Source organism: Chrysoperla carnea, chromosome 2 (assembly GCF_905475395.1).
Source record: "Chrysoperla carnea chromosome 2, inChrCarn1.1, whole genome shotgun sequence".
In the NCBI taxonomy this organism is placed as follows: Eukaryota; Metazoa; Arthropoda; class Insecta; order Neuroptera; family Chrysopidae; genus Chrysoperla; species Chrysoperla carnea.
The window spans coordinates 95,970,274-95,994,866 of record NC_058338.1 but is presented as its reverse complement, the minus strand read 5'-3'; the positions used below and the strand labels follow the sequence as shown (position 1 = coordinate 95,994,866).

Genomic DNA, 24,593 nt, shown 5'->3' with positions numbered 1-24,593 from the left:
ATTTAGGATCTAAATTGACTATTAAAACAACCCGAAAAACTAGGTCCAATCTAATGTCAGAACATGATGTCTCCCATCAAACTCTGCAACTTTTGTTTAAGTTATTCGTTGATTGGTTCACTACAAAACGAGCTATTAGCTCTTATACAGGGCGTTAACCTGCACAATAAGCTCATAAAGACGAAGGAAAAAGTTATTTTTCACTTTTGGATATGAGGCCTACTTTGCGAGATAATTAACAAAATAAATTAATATATCTTTAGCGAATCACAGTTCAATAACATTTTGAATGAATTCAATAAAACACTACTTAAAGAGAGGATGTATTTTATCATAGTGGAAGGCGTCTCTAAATGCAAAACTATTACAAAAAACTTTATTTGGCTACTGTTGTTATTATAAAAACTAACCCATTAAAACCTACATTACGTTTCTAGGTAAATTAAGTGTTGTACGCAACTAATTGTGCGAATATCACATACGTTAGGCATATATTTGGCAAGACGGAAAATCGTCCGTTTTGATAAATATATGCTGAGATTCACATACACCGAGACAAACCAAAGTATGTATGTTGTGTGTTGAAGTTGTAAAGTGATTAATGTTTAAGATTTTGTGTTCTGTATTACACAATTTATTGCCCCCTGTCCCGTACCTATATTAATATATAATTTGATACCTCCCACATCTAACTGGCTATTGGTGATTTATATTTTTGTTTTCTTTATAAATAATAACAAAAAAATATTTTTTTTAGTATTCACTACCCAATTAAATGAATTTTTGTTTTATGATAGTCTCCTCTAAGTGACACCTACTAATTTAATGAATTTGATAGGTTTGTGAATTCATAAATCTTTCTATTTTCCCATAGGCACATCTACCGAATCTGGTCTCGGATCGAAATTTGGTAAAGAGCTTTTTTATTCGTCTTTATGAGCTTATTCTATAGGCCAAAGATCTGCAGTTAATAACAGAACGCCCTGTATATTAAAATGGTTCACCTTGTATATATGGCAATGTTTATTTTTATTGTTTAATATTGTAAGTCGATTGAATTCAATTCGAAATTTTCGATACAAATTCTATTGAAATGAATTTTTAACCAGGGTCTGTTTTTTATACACACATACAATAATGAAATTCTAAATGTTTCTATAGTTTTGAGTATTTGTTTTTAATGAGAGACTACAAGAATGAGAATTTTTTCTAACTTGAAGTATAATAGCCCTGGGGCCTGTGACATAAAACTGCACTCACACTAATTTCGAAATTTCACATATGAATCAATACTATTTAACGATACGTACAATATGGACTAGGTTTGTCAAGATTTATCCTGGCAAAATATTTTTTGCCAGGATATTTTTATTTTTTACGGTGTGGCAGATATTTTGGTGAAGTTTTGAGCTGTCACACCGAGATATTTCGAAAGTAGAACTCAAAACGAACAAATTAAAAAAAAGAAAGTAATTCTGCGATAAGGGTAAAATTTAATTGGCTTTATATGTTAAAAATCGGTGTGACAGACTTTTCTACCACGATAAGAGCTGTCACACCAAATTTTCCTGAAAATAGATAAAATTTGCAATAAAATGGTCTCTTACAAATTAATTTCCAAGTCCAAATAATTGTAATTATATTAAAAAAATAAAATTTTATAATAAATATTTCTGCCGAGATAAACTCTGGCACACCTAGTCCATTTGTACCTATCGTTAAATAACATTGATTCATATGCGAAATTTCGAAATCTGTGTAAGTGCAGTTTTACTGTCACAGGCTCCTCGCTTATAAATTGATTTATGGAAAAATTGAATTTATGTGGGTAATTTAGTACTATTTTCAATGGTTTGATGGTTATTACAGACTACATTTTGACATGCAGTACAATCTAATGCTTTCACGGAAATCGGTGAATTACTACGGCTACTATAATTATGCGTTGAGTGATCTGAAATACAAAAATTATTTCATTTAGATATAAGGATTTGATTTTGAAGGAATTTGGGTAACTTCGGGAAAAGGATTTCAGTATCGATCAAAAAACAATTCAGTTCAAGTTGCTCCGAGATATCGCGCCTCTTTGAAAATTAATCGAACCAAGATTTTTCTAAAATTGCTCTAAAATCCAAGTTTTTTCAATTTTTCAAGGAGGTATTTAGAATTTCTGGCTATATCGCCGCAGCAACTCCTTTAATCGTCAAATTATTTGAAAAGTAACAAAAACCCAAAAATTTGAAAAAAAAATTGTTTTCGATTTCGATAAAAGTCATTATATATGGCAATTTTCACACAATAAATACCAAAATTTAATTAATTTATCGGTAGGAGAGTTATTTTCTAAAATATCAAGGGAAATCAATTCCAAGAATCGCGCTTATTATAATTTCTGCCTATATCTCCGAAATAATGGTTTCAATCTAAAAATAATCGATAATCGAAGCGATTTTTGAAATTTCTGTATTAAAATGACCCTATTTACTGAGTTTTATCAAGTCCTGAAGCAAATACTTTTTTCAATTTTTTCCGAGAGATGTCCAAAATGCCATGCTAAAAGTGATTTTTGGATCGATTTCAGGCAATTTTTTGAATTGTTAGAACAACGGTAAAATGAACTGGATTTTCGTGAGTTTTGGGCTCTTACTACAGTAGAAAATTTTATACGTCAGCACTCGCGTTATGAGCATTTTGCTCATGCTCGGCTTAAAACATAAATAAATATTATTTTCATATGTGGTTAAAACTTTTTCTATCTTCATATAATTTTAACTATTTTCGAATTTTAAATTTTTCAGATTTTATCAACCAACCTACAATTTATAAAAATATGTTTCGATTATCACGAGAGTAATTTTCGGGCCTGTTCGAGTACTTTCTTGCATTTAATATAAGTCGTACTCAGCAAATTAAAAACAAATTGCAATAGAACTATGTATGAAATTAGTTAAAAGGAATTTAATTATTTAGATTTTTCTCTGCTCTATCATTTTCACTCTCAAACATCATTCAATAATCACGTGATCAAACTATTTTTAATTAGTTAGTGCATGTTAAAATAAATTTATTTAAAATTATGTAGAGTTAATATGTAATTTTTTAACGCGTGAGCAACCCTCGCATCACACGACGACCTAAGATTACCGAATGGTTGACACGAGCGCTGAAGGTTTAAAAAATCTTCGTTTTTTTTAGTTTGATGGTTCAATCGCAGAAATTTATGTCTAATTTTTCAATTTTTTCAAACAAATTATTTTTAAAAAATCCAAAAAATCGCTCTTAAAATTGCTTCTATCCTTACCTACCTCGATTTCGATTCAAACTCGGTTCCTGTTGATGATACAAAAATTGTTGATGCGGTGAAATTGTCCGTTCTATTGTTGGTGACATTTGTTGGGTAATCCGTGAAATACTCCATAAACGATCGGCCATCATTAACGAGGCAGGTGTTTGATGATGTGCTGTGATTATTGTACCCCCACTTCCACCCCCGCTACTGGCCACACCACCAGCTATGGATACGTCACTTTTTGGACTTAAATTTAATGGTGAATGTGCTAAACTTGATGAGGAACCACGTAAATCAGTTAAAATTGCTGGTGATGATTGAATATCGCTTGGATTTAACTGCAAAAAAAGAAAGATATAAATTAATCTTTACCAGAAAAAGCAGCGATTTTAGGAGTCAAGCATATAACTTCTTAATTTAAAACAATCCCAAAATCCGACGATGTGTTACCAAGGAAACTAAAACTTTTTTAATCGATTCACCTTGCCATGAATTTTTAGACTATTTTGAAAAATTTTTACAATCTGTCAATTTATATTTTGTCCAAAGTTTTCCATTCAAAAAAATGATTTGTGAGTTATCAGAAGAAGTTAATCATAATAGAGAATTTAAAGTAAGAACAAGGAAATTTTATGATGTCATAATAAATATCTTGATCAAGCCAAATGAAAGTAATGTACGCACATATTGGGTTGACTACTAAATCAGAAGTATGTCTTTTTTAAACTAATATAACAATGAATTCATAAAGTATAGAGTTACAGTACCTTGAATCTTTAATTCTTTAAACAATAAAACAAGTATTTAACTTCAATTAATTCTTTAAATTTTCAGAATTAACAGTGAACCGAAACGCAAACAGAATCGTGAGAGAAAAAATAAAGAAAAACCATTTACAAGAAACTAATTACACCAAACCTGCAAGGTAGCGTACCACAAAACTAATATTTATTATTAATTATGAATAAAGTTATTTGTACTTTCAAATAATTTTTATCTTGTTGTATATTTTTCATTTTTTTGGAATTGTGTTTTTCAAATCGACTATAAGTCACACTGAATATTTAAAAAAAAAAAAAAAAACACAAAATAATCTTACAAAATTGAACATGTGCATAATCAATCTTTCAAACCAGCAAAAAAATCAATGCAAATTTAATATACGTTGGGAACATAGTTCCAGTCAGGTGTCCGACTACACCTCTCGTTTTTTTTTGGTGATGGTGAATGTGGTTGAGACTTTTTCTATCTTCATATAATTTTATCTATTTTTGAATTAAAAAATGTTCAGATTTTTTTTATCTATTCAAAGTTTGTTTAAATATTTTTCTTCTTCTGAAATTGTGAGAATTTTTCTCATCAAGACTAAAAATGTAAGTAAAAAAAATATTATTTTCGGAAATTTTCAAATTAACTGTGCAATCATTTAAGTGGTAATAATTGTCGTAATTAATTAATTTTAATAATAAGTTTAATAAATACAAATGATGTTGTAAGTTACTTTTTTTTTTATGATTTATTTATATTTTAATTTTTATTGAAAGACTTCTTAGTGGTTCATCAATCTATAAGTATATTTATTTTCTATATAAAATCGTTATTTTTAATAAAAAAAAAATGTTATTCTTACTCTTCATCTTATATTGTCAAGTTATATCATAATTCATCATCAAGATTGAAAAAAAAATATGTTTTTATTTTTGCCCCCTTTACCCCCCCCCCACTACCGTGGGCCCCCACTACCGTGCTCATATATCCTTTATCAGTCAGGCACAACGGCGGTTATTTTTTTGTTTTCAATAATTTATTAAGGTTTTAACTTTAATTTAAATAGTTTTTTTCTTTTTTTTGGAGAAATCTATGAAAACATATCATCCATCTACCGCTTTCCAATAATATCAATGTTAAATATGCCTTCTTTATTATTTAAGGATGTATGAGCATGGTAGTGGGGGCACAAATTTAAAAATAGATATTTTCAATTTTGATGATAAATTTATATTATTACTTGACGATATAAGACGAAAAGTAAGAATAAAATTTTTCGATATCTGGCTTAATTTTCAAAATATCGAAAATTGAAAATTGTGTTTAATTATTTAGCTTTCGATATTTCGAAAACCAAGACACATATCGAAAAATTTTATTCTTATTTTTCGTCTACATTCATGAAGTTATAACAAAATTCATCATCAAAGTTGAAAATAAGATAAAAATAATTTCAACCCTTAATCCACCCTGCTCTTACATCCCTTATATGGACGGTGACACTTAGTTTTTTTCTTTTCTAATTCATTGCTAATATGTTTACTTTCTATTAAAAAGTTTTTTTTTAATTTGTTTTCATTCATTCCAAATGAAAATTATCAAAAACTTCCAAAATATGTCGTTTTTTGAGATTCCTCCATAAGAGCCAATGTATTTTATATCGATTTTTAATGACTTTTTTCTTAAAAATTTGCACGGTTACCTAAGCTGAAATTTTAACCACATATTCTTTGAGTAAAAGACTACTTACAAACAAATTTTGAGCCTTTAAATCAAACATTGTTGTCATGCTCATACATCCTTAAATCATTTATTTATTTAAATAATCAGGCAACCCCCCTAAAATTTTCAGACTTGATTTAGACTTAGTCCAACTTCATATAAAAAAATTTACGCTCGTACAACCATAGCATTCCAAAAATTAAAATTTTTATTTATGCATTGCCTTAATGTCTGATAAATCTTAAGTAATGGAATTACATTATAAAAAAAGATACCTAAATTTAATCGTTGAAAATACATTTAAATTAATTTTATCATGAAAATTAAACAAAAATTAAAGTTTATTGTTTTTTTTTTAATAAATAAATAAGTAAATAGATATCCCTTGACAATTTTATTCTAATTTTTAAATACATTGTATTAAAAGTTATTTATATATGTCGGTAAAAATTATATCTACATTATAACTATCTAATATTATATACCTAGGTAGGTAGATACTTTTAAATAAATTATTTATTAAAAAGATTTTACTAAACTGATAAAAAATAAATAAAAAAAACACAATAATTTTATATTATTTAATACTTTCATGACTATTATCATTTTTCTACGCTTTTGTGTGCTATATTATTGAATCTGATATTATTTATAAAATAATACATAATTATTATCAAACTTTAATTCGTTTTTTCATTATTATTTTGTAAAAAAAATAAATAAATAAAAATAAATACAGTATTCTTCATTATCAACATTATAAATATATTTTTGAATATTTAATTTTATTAAAAAACTAATTACGAAAAAATAGAGGGAAGTTATACAGAAAGGTAATTATTTTTTATTTTATAAGTTAAATAATAATGTTTAATATGATTAACATATTTAAACATAATGCAGACATTGATGCAGTAAGAATGTCTTTAGACAAAACACTTTCACCCAAATTGGCTATGCGTTTTGTTTAAAAATGTTATTATACCATGTATGTTATATATGAAATATACATAGTATATTAAGTTTAGTCCTAAGTTTGTAACGCTTAAAAATAATGATGCTAGGAAAAAATTTTGTCATAGGCGTAAAATCATCTAATTAGTCCATTTCCTGTTGTCCGTCCGTCCGTCCGTCTGTGGACACGATAACTCAAAAACGAAAAAAGATATCGAGCTGAAGTTTTTACAGCGTACTCAGGGCGTAAAAAGTGAGGTCAAGTTCGTAAATGAGCATCATAGGTCAATTGGGTCTTGGGTCCGTAGGATCCATCTTGTAAACCGTTAGAGATAGAACAAAAGTTTAAATGTAAAAAATGTTCCTTATCAAAACTTAAACAACTTTTGTTTGAAACATTTTTTCGTAAACATCACTGTTTACCCGTGAAGGCGCCAATTAGGCGTAAATTTTATAATATGTACTATACTTGATTGTCAGTTATGTATGTGTCACATGTTTGTATGTGTAATGTGATAAAGAAATCAACACTGACTATGCATGGTATTTCAGCAATTAACTCAGTCAATTGTTTGTTTTCACTTGTATATATCTAAATTTAGTTTGATAAATACGAGTTATTTACAAACAACTTATATTATTTAAAACTTATTTAAAAAATAATTTTGTTTTATCAATGTGCGTTGACTAATATTAAATGCATATATATATTTTTATTTATGTCCTATGATCCCGAGGGGATGTAGGGCCTCAACAAATGCTCGCCAACGAACTTTATTATGTGCCATGGACTTGACTTCTCCCCAGGATTTGCCTTCCTCAGTAATTTCTTGCTCCAGGGTTCTTCGCCCGGTATGACGAGGTCGACTCACCCTCTTTTTCCTTGGGGGTTCCACTCAAATGCCTCTTTGGCAATTCGCCTGAGTGTGTGACCAATTCAACCATTTTTGCGTTGCTTGATGGTGTGTCCTACTGGATTTTCGTGGCAGGTGTCCAGCAGGTTTTCATTGGAAATCGTGTTGGGCCAATAAATGCTGAGGATGTGTCTGAGACAACTGTTGATAAAGACTTGCAGTTGTCTGGTGATGCTTTGCGAGACTTTCCAGGTTTGACATCCATACAAAAGAACACTTTTAACATTAGTCTCGAATATTTTCAATTTAGTGTGTCTTCTGAGTTGGTGTGATCTCCAGGTGGGTCGAAGTTGCGCAAACGCTGCCTTGGCTTTTCTGATTCTTAGTTCTACATCTTCATCAGTGTCGCCATTTTCAGAAACAATACTTCCGAGATATTGGAACTGTCGTACACGCTCTATGGGTTGGTTGTTAATATTGTTAAATGCGTATGCATGATATATTATCAACCCACCAACACTCGCGTTAGCTATGAGCATTTTGCTCATATTCAATTTAATGTATAAATAATTTTTATTTTTCAAATAGTTCAGTAAATAAAGAAATACTTAATGGCTGAAATTTTAAGGAGGTATTTGGGGGAATGTCCTGAGTCTAAAACCGAGTTTTCGTATTCGTGGTGGTGGGAGAAAATACAACTCTCTGTCAATACAGGGGTGAGTTGGTTTTTATTAGTTATCTTTGTTGCTATTGCACGTACAGCCAAGTTCTATATATCAATTTTTGGAAATAATCTATCGAATGGTAACAAAATATTGTTGGTCAATCAAGATTGTAGGTCAATAAAGTCCGTCAAAAGTCAAATGTAAGGGATAGTTTTCGTTTATTGATAAATATTCGTATTGATAAATGTGTGACTCGATAATCAATTTTAACGTACAGTTTTTATGCTTGCAACTTTCCATTGCTTTAGAATATTTCACTATGGTTCTTTTCTATCCAACCACTTTCATCGTCTTCAGGATTTACTAACAGACTTTCGTCGCTATGAAAAAAATCATATTTTGTAGCCTTAAAAAGGCTATCTTTTTTTAGTTTTTCTAAGCATTAAACATTGTATAGCTTTAAACTAAACGAAAAAACAGTGAGATACCTTTTTTGAAAGTAAATAATATGATGAGAGTTTTTAAAAGAAAATATTTTTTCCCGGCAAACTCTTAGAAATGTCGTTAAAATCATTTCAATCACTGATAATAATAAAATTATTATTTTATTTAAATCGTGATAAATACAAATTATTGAATAAAAAACATAAATCACGCGAAATCATATAAAAATATTATTTCGTAGTTGGTTGTAATATTTAATAAATAAATAATAATTTAATAATTTATTGGACAAACAAACAGGTGATTTTACAGACATGACATTATTAATTATTTATAAATAAAAAAGCAACGCATTATTTAATATAGATTTACAAAACATGATAATAACGAAAATGAAATTATACCTAGCTAATACTTAGCTTAATACAAATCGGTAGGAAATTTTACGCCCAATATTTTTGGACTGATCTATTTATACCATGTATATATGAAATATACATAGTATGTTAAGTTTTGTCCCGAGTTTGTAACGCTTAAAAATAATGATGCTAGGAAAAAAATTTTGTCATAGGTGTTATAAAATCACCTAATTAGTCCATTTCCGGTTGTCCGTCCGTCCGTCCGTCTGTGGACACGATAACTCAAAAACGAAAAAAGATATCGAGCTGAAATTTTTACAGCGTACTCATGACGTAAAAAGTGAGGTCAAGTTCGTAAATGAGCATCATAGGTCAATTGGGTCTTGGGTACGTAGGACCCATCTTGTAAACCGTTAGAGATAGAACAAAAGTTTAAATGTTCCTTATCAAAAATTAAACAACTTTTGTTTGAAACATTTTTTCGTAAACATCACTGTTTACCCGTGAGGGCGCCAATTAGGCGGAAATTTTATAATATGTACTATACTTGATTATCAGTTATGTATGTGTCACATGTTTGTATTTGTAATGTGATAAAGAAATCAACACATGCTATGCATGATATTTCAACAATTAACTCAGTCAATTGTTTGTTTTCACTTGTTTTTATATTACAAACAACTTATATGTTAAATACTCTAGCAAGTTTTTTCCTGTCTTACCCCTATCTTCCTTTTTTCCTTTATCCTTATTCCTTATTCCTTTACCATGATTCACCCCTCATTTCCAAGCTTATTATGTCTAGGTTTGACAAAAATTATCGATCAGTTAATATTACCAATTTAAAAATTTTAAAATTAAAACTTTTCGCATGTATAAACAAGAAAAACATTTTTAGATGCAAAAATTATGCAAAGTTACATGCACTCTTATGTGTACCTCTATTCAATAACGTATAGTTTTAATTCAATTTAATTATTATTATTATACTATGTACATGAAATATACCAAGGTATACGAAGTTTAGTCCGTCTGTCTGTCGTGTGTCTATCCGTTTGTCATCACGATTACTCAAAAACGAAAAGAGATACCAAGCTGAAATTTTTATAGCGTGCTGCGGACGTAAAAAGTGAGATCGAGTTCGTAAATGAGCAACATAGGTCAATTGGGTCTTAGGAACTTAGGACCCATCTTGTACCGTTAAAGAGAGAATAAAAGTTTGATTGTAAAATATGTTCCTTATAAAAATATAAACAACTTTTGTTTGAAATATGTTTTCGTAAACATCACTGTTTACCCGTGAGAGCGAAAATTGTATACTATGTATTATATGGGAATATCAGTTATGTATGTGTGACATGTATGTATGTGTAATGTGATAAAGTAATCAACACTATATATACATGGTATTTCAACAATTAACTCATTCAATTGTTTGTTTTCACTTGTCATAATTTAGATTCTGTCCTTGATATTCATCGGAAATATTAAAACGAATTATGCTCACAAATTTGAATTGTAAAAAATTCCTTAGGAGAAAAGGATAGATGGATGGTATGTTTTCATAGATTTCTCCAAAATGGAAATAAAATAAAACTATTTAAATTTAAGTTAAAATCTTAAAAAAGTATTAAATAAAAAAAAAATTCGTTGTGCCTGACTAATTAAAGATGTATGACCACGGTAGTGTGGCTGCAAATTTATAAAAATATATATTTTCAATTTTAATGATGAATTTTGTTATAATTTGACAATATTAGACGGAAATTGAGAACAAAATTTTTCGATATCTAATGTAATTTTTAAAATATCGATAATTGAAAATTTTATTTAATTATTTAGTTTTCGTTATTTCGAAAACATATTTTTCGTCTACATTCATGGAGTTATAGCAAAATTCATCAACAAAGTTAAAAATAAGGTGCAAATAATTTCAACCACAAATCCAAACTTGACTTGGCGCTGGTACTACCTTAAATAGTATAAAAATCACCTTCAATTATAATTTGTGCAACAATAGCTATTAAATAAAGCGATAAAACTTTAAATAGAAAAAAAAAAAACGTATCAAGTTTCAAAACATTTTAATAAATATTTTGCATATTAAAAAAATATAGAATTTTTGCACCCTTATCTATGATTTCTAAGGGGACTATATAGATTATATGTAGGTGAATTCAATGATCACTACAAGCGAGGAGGGATTTAATTTTTTTTACCATGTTAGAAAGAACAACACCACTATAGACTAGCTAGGCTTGGCTATGGTGGATAGTACGCGATATCAAATGTCCATCCCATGGGAATATGTTCGTATAGAGTGAGTGCTCCAGAATAGAACGGACCATTCATTCTTTATTATATAATATCGTATTATTTTATTAAAGGTTAAATTAGGGTAAAGTAAGTATAATATTTGTTTTGATTTTAAATACTAGCGATATGGCGTTTATGGCAACCGTTTAAATGTACACAAATAGAAAATTATTTTTTTTTAAGACAGAAACACTTGCCATTGTAAATGCTAAATAACCTGGAATGAAATAATCAAGTTACTTCCATAATTATGGGTGAACTTTTTAATATAGATAAAGTACTGTTTTTTTAAGTAATAACTACTCTTCGTCTTTTTATTTAAAATTAATTAATTACTACTTAACGATAATACAATAATTTAATAAGTCTGTCCGATTATCCGGATCAAGATCTTCAGGATTAACGATTAACTTAAAAAAATTTGATGGTGGAAGCGCAGATAACATTCCACAATATTCATAAATGTAAGTTTAAATAGTTAAAAAATACGCTAACTGAACTAAAAATAGAAGATAAATTATTGTTTAAAAAGTAGAAAAAAAATTCTATAAGATAAAACAAAAATAGAGTGAATAAGAAATTTTATCTTAAAAAAGTGTGGGGTGCTTTTTAAGATATTTTCAGGGTTCGAAAATATCCGATATTTATTATAAATATCAAAATATCGCATATTTTTGATATATATCCGATATATATCAAAATTTTGATATTTAAAAAAAACTAAAATGTTTTAAAGGTTTTATTTACTTAGGCACTGCAAATCAGACAAATGAAACCAAAACATAAAATATTCTTCTAGATCAGTCAAAATCAATTAAAAATAATAAAATTTTTATAAAAAAAAATCAACTTTAAAACAAAAAACAATTTTATAAATTGTTATCAGTCAATGGTCATACCTACACTTAGACAACAAAACAATAAACATTACAAATAATAACTCTAGAGTATAATCAATCTTTTAATTATCAAATCAGTCATCAGTCATTCGTAATAAACTGTTAATTATAAAAAAAAAAAATGTCGTTTCATAATTGTGCTTGGTTTGACTGCAAGGAAGATAAAGCTGGATCATCTTCCGATTCTGACTCTTACTTGAACTTACTCTTTAGTAACGAATTTTTTCTGACACGACACGATTTGAGCTTAGTATTAGTAGGTTTTAACTCTACTCCAATGCCATCAAAATTTGGGAAGTAGAAATACGGTAACAAACGTCAATTATTACTAAATAATATTAAATTTTTTTAAATCATTTTTGTATTGTAACTACACTTTTATACGACAAAATGATTTTGTTTTAATCACTCTATTTTCTTTTTGTACTTCTACTTTTTCTTTCAGCTAGTTTACTAAAGCGTGTCTTAGACTCCTAGATTCCCTGTTTTTATCACATTTTTCGCCTAAATAGAGACAGGCAGTCTTAATATTGCCCTTTATAATTGATGACAGTACTTTTTATACGTTTCAATGGCCTCAAATTTGATATTCATCTATTTCAGAGCACATTATGATTTGCCATGTAGGCAATCTACGGTGATTTTAAAAGTACTGATCGATGAAATACCTCTTTACTGACCTACTCCACTCGTAGCTCCGAAATTTCAATGCCAAATGAACTTCTTACTTTGAATATATTATTTAGTCAAAAACAGACACTCTTTATTGAAAGACGATTTTTTATGAGTTTTAAAAGTTTTATAATAGATTTTCTCTTGCAGGAGAGTGTAGCCTGTATTAATCTCCATACATACATTAATCGTTTACTTTACGTTTTCCTGTAAATTAAACGATTTAATTCTCTACATTCTTTCTGGCACATTGATAGGAGTAAATGTAGATGGCTGGCTGTTACAAAAACAAAATTCAATAATAATGTTTGGTTCTTGTATTGTAGCTTCAAACAAACAACACCATATTGTTATTTTTTAAGTATAATAATAATAATACAATCATAAAATAACATAACAATGGTTCATTTAACTTCCTATTTCTAAAAAAAAAAAAAAAAACTACCCTGTAGTTAAACAACTATATATATATATATATATAGATAACTTCATTTACCTACATAGATAGATATAGCTTCCTTCTGTTCCTACTTCGAAGCCGTACGTATACAGGGTGAGTCATTTTAATCTCATAAATAACTTTTTCATAAACAAAACTGTTTTTAGTGTTTATTTTTTCATGATAATTTTAAAGTTACAGGCAATTTTAAAAGAACTTTTCAAAAGAGAAACGAAAACACCCGGCGAAAAATAATGTTCGTAAAACATCGTTCTGACGTAATAATGTTAATTGTTAATGTAAAGTTAAAACTGTCTGTAACTTTATCTTGAAAAAACAGTTTGCTATAAAACTTATATATGATTAAATAAATGAGTTCTTGGATTCATGCCAAGCGTCCTACCAATTAGGCTATTCGAGTTATAGACACAGAGTGCAATTTTTTCAACTCATTGAATTTTGTAAAACCATGATGTAAATAATTATCGTATTCGCTCCGTGCGTGAGTTTCGTTTCCATGGTAACGATACACTACTTTAATTATAGAATTGTATGGATGCATATATAATTGTATGGATTGCATTTAAAACTTACATTTAAAATTTAATATTATTGTCTTACAAATTTAAATAAATAATTATGATAATTTACATTTGAAAAATAATATTTGTTCAATTTGATTTCTTATTTTCACAATTTTTAATGCATTAAGTTTAATTAATTCGTGTTTTTCAATAGTTTTAATTTGACATTTCTATATCATTAACATGTAAAGAATTGCAAATTAGTCATAACAGCCCCCTTTAACTCCAAAATTTTTCACTTAAAGCGCTGGCATCGATTTTATTGTCCCTTCCATGACTACGCACACAACGAATACATGATTAAAAGTAAAACAAAAAACAAAAAGTAACTTATATATGATCTTTCAATTTTTTAACCGACTTCAAACAAAAACGGAGGAGGTTATCAATTCGACTGTATTTTTTATTTTTTTTTTTAAATGTTTGTTACCTCAGAACTTTTGACTGGGTGAACCGATTTTGATGATTCTTTATCTGTTTGAAAGCTGGTGTTTCTCATTTGGTCCCAATTCATTTTGGTCCAGTTCTGACAACGGTATACATGAGAAAATCATAAAAGTCTTAAATTTGCATTAAGTATTCACTACAAGAGGACGAATAACTCAATATCACTTCGATGATTCTTTTTTTAGTGACAAATTAGTTAATGTATTTCAGATTCACTAAAAATCACAAAATAAAAATAAAAACTTTTAACAAAAAGAAAACCGACTTCAAAAGAAAAACTTTTCCAAAAAAAATTAATATGAACTAAAAAGTAAAAAAATAACGATAATATAATGTCGTTAAAATTATTGTTATTTTTGGAGTCGGTGTCATCCATGGCCTTGCAAGGAAACAACTCTTACAGAACAATTTTCTACATTAGCTTGGCTGACACCGACGCCAAAAATAACAATAATTTTAACTACATAATATTATCGTTATTTTTTTACTTTTTGGTGCATTTTAATTTATTTTGGAAAAGTTTTTCTTTTGAAGTCGGTTTTCTTTTTGTTAAAAGTTTTTTTTTTATTTATTCAAACAAAATAATCACAATTATAGCTAAAAGCTTGTTTTGTAGTTAACCAATCAAAACTTAAACAAAAGTTGCAGAGTTTGATTGGGGGGGACATAATGTTCTGACATCAGATTGGATCTTGTTCTCCGGGTTATTTTAATAGTCAATTTAGATCCAAAAAAGGTAGGGATAGAATAACATTTTAAATTTGAAAGTTAGCTTTTGGAGGAGTAGGAGTTAGGTTATAGTGGCTGTCCACGAAGTACACACTTAGGCTATAGAGCCCATTGTGATACCATATATGTGTTTTACCACCTTTCCGTTGATAATTTCATTTATCATCTCAATTTCAGAGGCTGAGTGCACCTCCTTCATGCATATACCATGCACTACACCAGCCCATCACAACTCTTAATTAAATTAATTTTGTTGTGACGGCGGGAATCGATCCCGCTACCCTATGCATACGGCGGGCGGAATTGGTTAGACCTTAAGCAACAGAGCTAATAGGGCGACACAAAACGAACTATTAGTCATAAAATATTAAAATGGTCCACTTTGTATATACATATAATAGTAGTTGATAGTATAAACACACTTATTCTGCCTGTAGTTTTTTTTTTAATAACGTCTCTTCACATAATTACTAATCAAACAAATTAAATAAATGGAATTTTAAATTTATTATTTTGTATTCATTATTATATACAGAAAACTTGTTTGAATACCACTGAACTATAAAACGGCACACAAATATTTTCCTTTAATGAAAATTATAACAAACGGCAATCGTTTTTTCATAAAATACATTTAAAGTGACAATGATGGATTTAGGCCTAGGCCTGTGAGACCCGGGCCTAGGGCGGCAAAATGTATGATATGCCAAAATTTTAGAGTCACAAAAAAGTAAAGACAATCAATTATAAAAATTGGTTCAGATTGGTTTTTATAAAAAATTTTCGATAGAAAATATTATAATCAAATTCATTAATCTACTTCTCAATCTGTGTAGGTAAGATATTAATTTTTTAATCGATCAATGATATTCTTTATCGAGTAATGTTCCTTACTCTTTCTGTTCCTTTAGTGAGATTAATCTCACGTGTATGAAGCATTTTGAAATTATTTAATCCAAATGACTTCTCAATTTGTTTTTGGTGTGAAATAAAAATACCGAAGATTTGTATGTCCCTGATTAAAAAAACAAAGTTTGGAGACAAAGAAAAAAGTATTGAATGAATATTCACGGAATATTCGAGATGTTTACCCGAATGTGGACATTGGTATCCGTATTTTTTTGAGTAATCCGGCTTCAAATTGTTCAGGAGAAAGATCTTTTTCTACTCTTAAAAGGGTAAGAACCTATTTACGCGCAAGCATGGGCCAAGATAGACTTAATGCACTTGCATTACTGTCTATTGAAGCCCAATTAGTCCAAGAAATTAATTACGACGAATTACGAAAAAAGGAATTTTCAAATTGATTAATATTAAAAGAAATATGAATTATTTATCTGTCTAAAGTCTATATATATATATATATATATATCTGTCTTGTTTATCAGTAATATTTAATAAATTATATTTCAATAAATTAAGTTACTTTAAAATGAAAAACTGGATCAAAATTAATGAATTTCATTTTATAAAAGCGGCGCATCGAACGGGGCCTAGAGCGGCAGCAGGCCTAAATCCGTCACTGTAAAGTGATGAAATTGCATCCATTTGTGTGTCATTTTTCTATAAGTGAGTTTCTCTAAATCTTTGAGTATCAATATTTCAAAAACTATGGTATATATTGAAAAATTTTACTCTTAATTTAAAGTTTTAACAGAATCCACCACCAATATTTGAAACGTAAATTTCAAATAGTTTCTCATTTTTTTGGGAACGTCCTTAAGATACTGAAAGCTACAGTTTAACGTGTAATGTGCTAAAAACCCAGCGATATCGGAGTCATTTCCGAATTGTTAGTAGTGTTTCACGAAGTACGAGGCGAGGCGAGATTTTGGTATCACCTTACCTCGCTTCGCTTTTTTAAATATGACTCGCTTCCCTTCGCATCGGACTCGTCCGAGATACTAATTTCACTACCCTCGTCTTGCCTCGACCTCGACCGAGGTTAAATGTTGACTAGCCTTGCCTCAGGTAAAATTATTACTAATTTTGACTTATTTTGACTGAATGTACATAATATGGTTTAAAAAAATTTTTTAGAATATAAATTTCTTCAAAACTCGAAGTTACTTATTCTCAAAACTCCTTGAATGAAAAATTGAAAATAATAAATTAAAAAATAATTTAGCACAACAAAATATTATGAAAAATTAAAATACTGTCATGTTTTAAGAACTAAATAAGAGGAGTCTATTTCTGTTTATTATTTCTCTATCTCTTTTTTTAATAAAATCTCAATACTAAAATGATATTATCTTTTGTTTGAAAATAAACAACAATTCTAATTTCTATTAATATTTCTATAAATATTATTAATTATAATATAATATGATAATATTGTAATAATTAAATTATATTATATCTATATATATAAAACAAAGTCGTGTTAGTTACACTACTTATAACTAAAGAACGGCTGAACCGATTTAGCTGAAAATTGGCAGGGAGGTAGTTTAGAGCCAGGAGAAGGACATAGGATATTTTATCCCGTTCGACAGCATTCCCGTGGGACTTGATAACTGGGTTGGGTTTCGGTGGTGGGGCCATCTATGGTAAACTTATCGACTTAACATTTATTTCGGCGGTGGTGCCATCTATGATGAACTTATTGGCCAATCCTTATCCTTAAACAATGGCTAATCCTTAAAAGTTTGTGGTTTAAATCTAGAACATTCATGTTTTTCCCATGGTCCATCTGCGTTGTTTGTTTTTGCGCCTGATAATAAAACAAAAAATGTCGTGTATCACAAGGTACTTAAATGAAGAGCAACCTATGTACTAAAATACAGAAATAATTATGAATGATTAATGTTTTTTTTATTTTTTTTTTTTTGTATTTTTTGCAATTAAAAAAAAAAAAACTGCTTATTTATTGCCATTAAGGCGGAACAAAGTTCGCCGGGTCAGCTAGTTTTATTATAAAATCATAAGAACAAAAAATATTTATATGATCATTTACAATTTATTTAGTATTTTCTATATAATTTTTAATTAATAAATAATTTTCCTAACATATTGAATGAAATTTGGGGGGGGGGGCACCTCGCTTTTTTTTTTGGAAAAATAAAAAATATACTTCGCTTCGCCTCCAGTAGTAACGAGGATTAAAATTTTGAACCTCGTGTATCTCGTAGCCTCGGTGAAACACTAATTTTTAAAATTAATCAGAACAATTTTTTTATCAAATTTATTTTCGCCACTTGTGTATATAATATAGAATTACATACAATTAAAATAATAAACATTATTTATAGTTCAATGATTTTATAATTTAACATTATACATTGTATTATATATATGTATATAGTTTGACATTTAAGTTTAAACATTTATAACATTTTATATATGTATAATATAAAATGAATTGTATTATATATAATATGTAAAGAACTGAATATTGTTTATTTTAAAAGACAATAACGATTATTTAATTTATTTAAGTTGATACAAATACAAATGTATGTAAGTATTATATATGTATGTATGAATGTATAATGTTATGTTTAATATCTATTATATTTTATATATGTTATTATATGTACCTATATTATATTCATATTATTATTATATACAGATTGTCTTCAAAAGATTTGAACAAGGTATTCCCAATTGCTTCGTTGCAGCGTTAGACGATTCTAGTGTTTCAAGAGGAACACTTGGTTTTGATATCAACTCGCCTCACCTTGTTTTTATACCATGTATATACGAAATATACATGGTATATTAAGTTTAGTCCCAAGTTTGTAACGCTTAAAAATATTGATGCTACGAAAAAAATTTTGATATAGGTGTTCATAAAATCACCTAATTAGTCCATTTCCGGTTGTCCGTCCGTCCGTCCGTCTGTGGACACGATAACTCAAAAACGAAAAAAGATATCGAGCTGAAATTTTTACAGCGTACTCAGGACGTAAAAAGTGAAGTGAAGTTCGTAAATGAGTATTATAGGTCAATTGGGTTTTGGGTCCGTAGGACCCATCTTGTAAACCGTCAGAGATAGAACAAAAGTTTATATGTAAAAAATGTTCCTTATCAAAAATTAAACAACTTTTGTTTGAAATATTTTTTCGTAAACATCACTGTTTACCCGTGAGAGCGCCAATTAGGCGAAAATTTTATAATATGTACTATACTTGATTATTAAGTTATGTATGTGTCACATGTTTGTATGTGTAATGTGATAAAGATATCAACACTGACTATGCATGGTATTTCAACAATTAACTCAGTCAATTGTTTGTTTTCACTTGTTTGTTTTAAATATGAGCCTTGCCTCCCCACGGTCTCGGTCGAGTTAGAATGTTAATTAACCTCGCCTCGACCGAGGTAAAATTTTTACTTACTTTAAGTTATTTTGCATGAATGTACAAATTATGGCATAATATAGTAAAAACAAATGAAAAAATTGTTGTAATTGACTGAGTTAATTGTTGAAATACCATGTAAAGACAGTGTTCATCACGCAATCGTTTGTTTTTTAACGTCATATATGTGAAGAAAGATAGCCACACATACATACCATACACACTTAACTGATATTGCCATACAATACAAACTATATAATTTGCGCTCTTGCGGGTAAAGAGTGATGTTTACGAAAAACTATTCCAAAAAAAAATTTGTTTATTTTTTTATAAGGAACATTTTTTACATTTAAACTTTTCAAGATCCAATTGATCTATGTTGCTCATTTACGAACTCGACCTCACTTTTTAAGCACGTCTTAAGCACACTATAAAAATTCCAACTTGATATCTCTTTTTGTTTTTGAGGTATCGTGATGACAAACGGACAGACAGACAGACGGACAACCGGAAATGGGCTAAATAAGTGATTTTATAAACACCTATACCAAAATTTTGTTTGTAGCATCAATATTTTCAAGCGTTACAAACTTAGGACTTAGGACTAAACTTAGTACACCTTGATATATATTACATAAATACATGGTATAAAAACTTGTTAGAAAATAAATGTCTTTAAAACACGGAATGTAAATTGCTTAGCCTCTAAATTTTTATGACTGTCTCTAAATTAAGCCTAAACAAATTTTATGTAAAGTTGAAATCCCGTGAAGTTTTAAGAACTGTATTAAGAGGTTCTCCAAAATGCTTCAACGATTTCCAATGCGAAGTCCAAATACAATTTACTGTAAATGTAGAATATGAAAAAAAAAAATAGTTTAAAAAGACTAAAAAACACGCTTTTTTAATTAGCTGAACTAAAAGGTAGAAAACAATTTCTTCAAAATTAAAAAACTTATTTTATCGTAAAAGAGCAAGGAGTACTAAATTTCAATTATTTTAAATATTTTATAACCAAATATTGGTAAAAGTAAATTCATAATAAAATATCTTAAAAGTACTAAACGCTATTTTAGGATAAAATGATTTTTTTGAATTTAAAGAAATTATTTTCTACCTTTATTTCAGCTAGTTACAAAAGCGTGTTTTTTAGTTTTTTAGACTACAATTTATTTATTAAAAATGCAGTATAAATATGATGAGATCGCAAATAAATGTATATATTTTAAGAAACGGAAATTGATAATCCTGAAAATCCCGATCAGGACAATCAAATAAACTTATTAAATTATTGTATTGTCACTGGTCCTTTGTAAGTATCAAAATTTCGAGTAAATCCGACGTTTTAAAGGGGGTCAAAATCATGTTCAAAGATTACGTTACTAACATATTAACATACTAACATACGTATGAAGCTAATACAAGCGTGTTCAAAATCTTTTTTCTCTGTGGAGGGCATGTTTTAATTATCAACCCGGTATATTTTGACTAGGTAGTTATATAATATTCAAGAATACCTAGAATATTGCTTAAAGGTAGTTTTATTCAACATCAAAGTTTATGTCTATCTACATTCTAGATTCTACATATTAAACAAATGATGTTTATAATGATTACTATACTGATACTGACTGACTACATCGAATCAACTCCGAACTCCTAACTCCAAACAAAACACCATCAACACATTCACATATATAGACATCGAATACTGCAGTGGTGGATTTACCAGCAGGCTGAGTAGGCTGGAGCCTAGGGCGGCAAATTTTAAGGGGCGGCAAATTTAGTTCATAAATTTTTTATTTCGATTGACAAAATTTAGAAAAATTTATAATACACACACAAAATACGAATTTTAATTATAGAGGAATTAAAATATTCAACAAAAACCGAAATATAGTCCTATATACAGTGCTAAATAATAAATATCTCAAAATCTCTGCATAAACAATTGCTAAACGCTTTTGATTATAATGTAATGATCATGAATTTTTAGAATATCGCAATAGCGATTCCATATTATAGTCGAAATTTAGTTATTTTTACATATTTTCTTCACTGATAATTACTATAATTTTTTCTCCGTGTACCTAATAATTATGAGATCTCCTTACACAATTCAATCTTGATACAATATCGATGGTCTAATCATGATTGCTGCAGCAAGTTTGCAAATTGTCAAATTCTATTCCAGAAAGTTATTTCTTTATGCGTAAAAAATACTGACTAATTTTTATTAAATAAAAAACTAGTTCGATATCTTATAGAGATTCAGAATAAGTATAGTCTTTTTGTTTAAATCAATCGAATAACTGATATTTGAACGATTGCAACATGACAATAAAAAAATTCCCTCTACTAAATATGAAGTTAGACAATTTGCGGATTAGAAAATGGATACATTTTATCAGTTAATTATTTTACTTGTAGTAAGAAAAAGTTTGGAAAATCCAAATGATCATGCCTTAAGCGCTTATGTCGTACACGAATTATTTAAATTGAATGTTTACAGTATTGTATAGTTTTAACACATACCTTAACTTACTTTAAAATTGGTACATGTTTGAGATATTTTTTGCATAAAATATTGTTTTTTGATAATTCTTTGCTGTAAAAATAATCAAGGATCTAACACGGTACCATAGTTCTCGATGATACTAACCATACGGGAAAAGTTGATGTAATGAGGATAATGGAGCACAAATCATAAAGTTGCAATTTTATTGATAGATAATTGATATGATTGTGAACTAAGATATCAAAATTTAGAGGCGGCAAAAATTGAATAGCCTACGGGCGGCAAATCTCTAAATCCGCCACTGTACGAATAGAAACGATTATATATAGAAACAGACAAAAGAAAGAATACATACAGTTATATATATATATATAGTTGAGTCGGTAATAAACGAAATAAAATCATACAAACAGATAGACTGAACTGATACAACTGGAACGGCGGAAGGCGGATACAATGTAGATACAATGTATAGATGTACATATTTAATACTTGGGAAAAATATAACATTGAAGGCGCAACATTTACAAACTGTTATCATTTATTTTATGCAAAATGGTTCATAAAAAAGTCCGACGAAAATATTTTTTGGAACTATATTCATTTCATCGCACGTTATAGTACTGATTTGATTGTTGGTTGGAAGCATAGATTATAATTTTTAATTTAAAACAGATGTTGATTTTTCTTTGAGAAATTTTAAATATTTTTAGTGCCTTACGCCAATAAGGTGCCATACTCCAGGTAGCTCTACACGATTAAATGATTGTGCCATCTATTAGTTTGAAGAATAATTCACCTATTTCAGTGAGTTGTTGGGAAAACCATATTTTATATATATTAAAATAAATAATCAATACGTCTTTCAAATTTTGCATGTCGTTAAAATTCGTTCAGTTTCTTTGTGCGTATTCTCAATTGATTGCGTTTATTAACTTTTTGTTGGATCATTTGTGTAGTGACTTTCTTTAAGTGTTTAGGCCGTCTTCATTGTGTTCATTAACTAATTAGTGTAGTTTAGTTTAGGTCGTTTTAGGTGTGTTTATATTATTTTATGATTTTTTTATGTTATGTATTGAGTTTATTTTAGTGTTTAGGTCTTGTAAATCGTATTGATTATCTTTAGGTCGTGTTTATTTGTGATTATTATTGACTATTAACGAACTAAAATAGTTAGACATTGCATTTAACTTACACTAAATCAGTAAAAAATAATTTTAAATATGTTAATAATAAAATGAATTCTATTTTGTTTCAAATATTGAAATAAATTATTATTTTATTTTAATTTATTTGTTATTTTACATTAAAAAACCTCACTTTATTTTATTAGACAAACAAAATAAATACAAACAAAATAAAGAAATGATAAACTGAGTAGAAATAATTCAAATAATACCTAATTCCCACCAATTTTTTTCAAAAATATACTCTAACCTACCATTTTTTTTTTCAATAGTTTACTGCTTTACTCCCACGGGGTTTTTCGAACGATATTTATAGGTATGAGGTACAACCAAAAAAAAAGCGTAACAAAAAAACGACACCGAAAACCGATATCGTATATATTTTCACCTACTGTTACCTAGGAAATTTAAACTTTTTCAATCGATTCAGATTGCCATTGATTTTAAAAATATACAAACATAATTTTTAAAATAATATTTTAAAAATTTTTCAAATTGCATTTTTTGTTAAAAATTTATGGTTTTTCATTTAAAAAAATTAGTTAAAAAAGTTAGATATTTAGTTATCTGAAGTTAAAGATAAGTCATAATTATGTCTTAATAAATATCCTGATCAAACCAAATGTAGGTAATGTACGCAAATACTGGGTTGAAAATTGTCAGAAATATGTCTTTTTTAAGCTAATATTACCATTAATTCATGCAGTTAAAGTTAAAGTAGCTATAAAATTAAATTCTTTAAAAAATAAAACAAGTATTTGACTTCTAAAACTAATACTTAATAATAAAATAATAAAACTAATTAATACTTATAATAAAACTAATTTTCAGAAAAATATTTTGTTAATAAAAAAGTAACCGCTACATTTATAATGTACGCATGTACGAAAAGAACAAAGCTCCTATCGAGTATCACACGACATCTCTCGGTTTTTTTTTCTAGAATTAATAAAAATTAGTTAGAAACATATGCTCTCCGCGTTAATTACCCGAACTTTAATATCCGGACTTTAAATTTTTATGGTAATTGTATTACAATATTCTTAATATGTATTTAAAAAAAACCGACTTGAAAAAAAATCTATTTCAAATAAAATTAATACGCACTAAAAAGTAAAAAAATAACGCTAATGTAATGTAGTTAAAATTATTGTTATTTTTGGAGTCGGTGATAGCCAAGGAAACAACTGTGACAGAACAGTTTGCTATATTACATAGGAGATATCAAGCTGAATTTTTTACAGTGTACTCAGGACGTAAAAAGTTAGGTCGAGTTCATAAATGAGCAACATAGGTCAATTTGGGTCCGTAGGAACTATCTTGTAAACCATTAGCGATAGAACAAAAGTTTAAATATAAAAAATATTCCTTATAAAAAAATAGCCAACTTTTGTTTGAAACATTTTTTTCGTAAACATCCCTGTTTGTTTATCCGTGAGAGCG

At 28.4% G+C, this 24,593-nt stretch overlaps 1 protein-coding gene across 1 annotated transcript in view; it reads right to left on the bottom strand.

Annotated features, from left to right (window-relative positions):
- Positions 1–1,820: 1,820 nt before the first annotated feature.
- Positions 1,821–24,593, bottom strand: part of LOC123293090 (SKI family transcriptional corepressor 1 homolog-B) — a 66,244-nt gene continuing 43,471 nt past the window's right edge. Inside the window, exons 4-5 of the mRNA XM_044873804.1 lie at positions 3,306–3,627; positions 1,821–1,954 (exon numbers count right to left, since the gene is read on the bottom strand). Of these exons, the coding sequence (XP_044729739.1) occupies positions 1,821–1,954; positions 3,306–3,627 (456 nt within the window). The remainder of the gene's footprint in view (positions 1,955–3,305; positions 3,628–24,593) is intronic.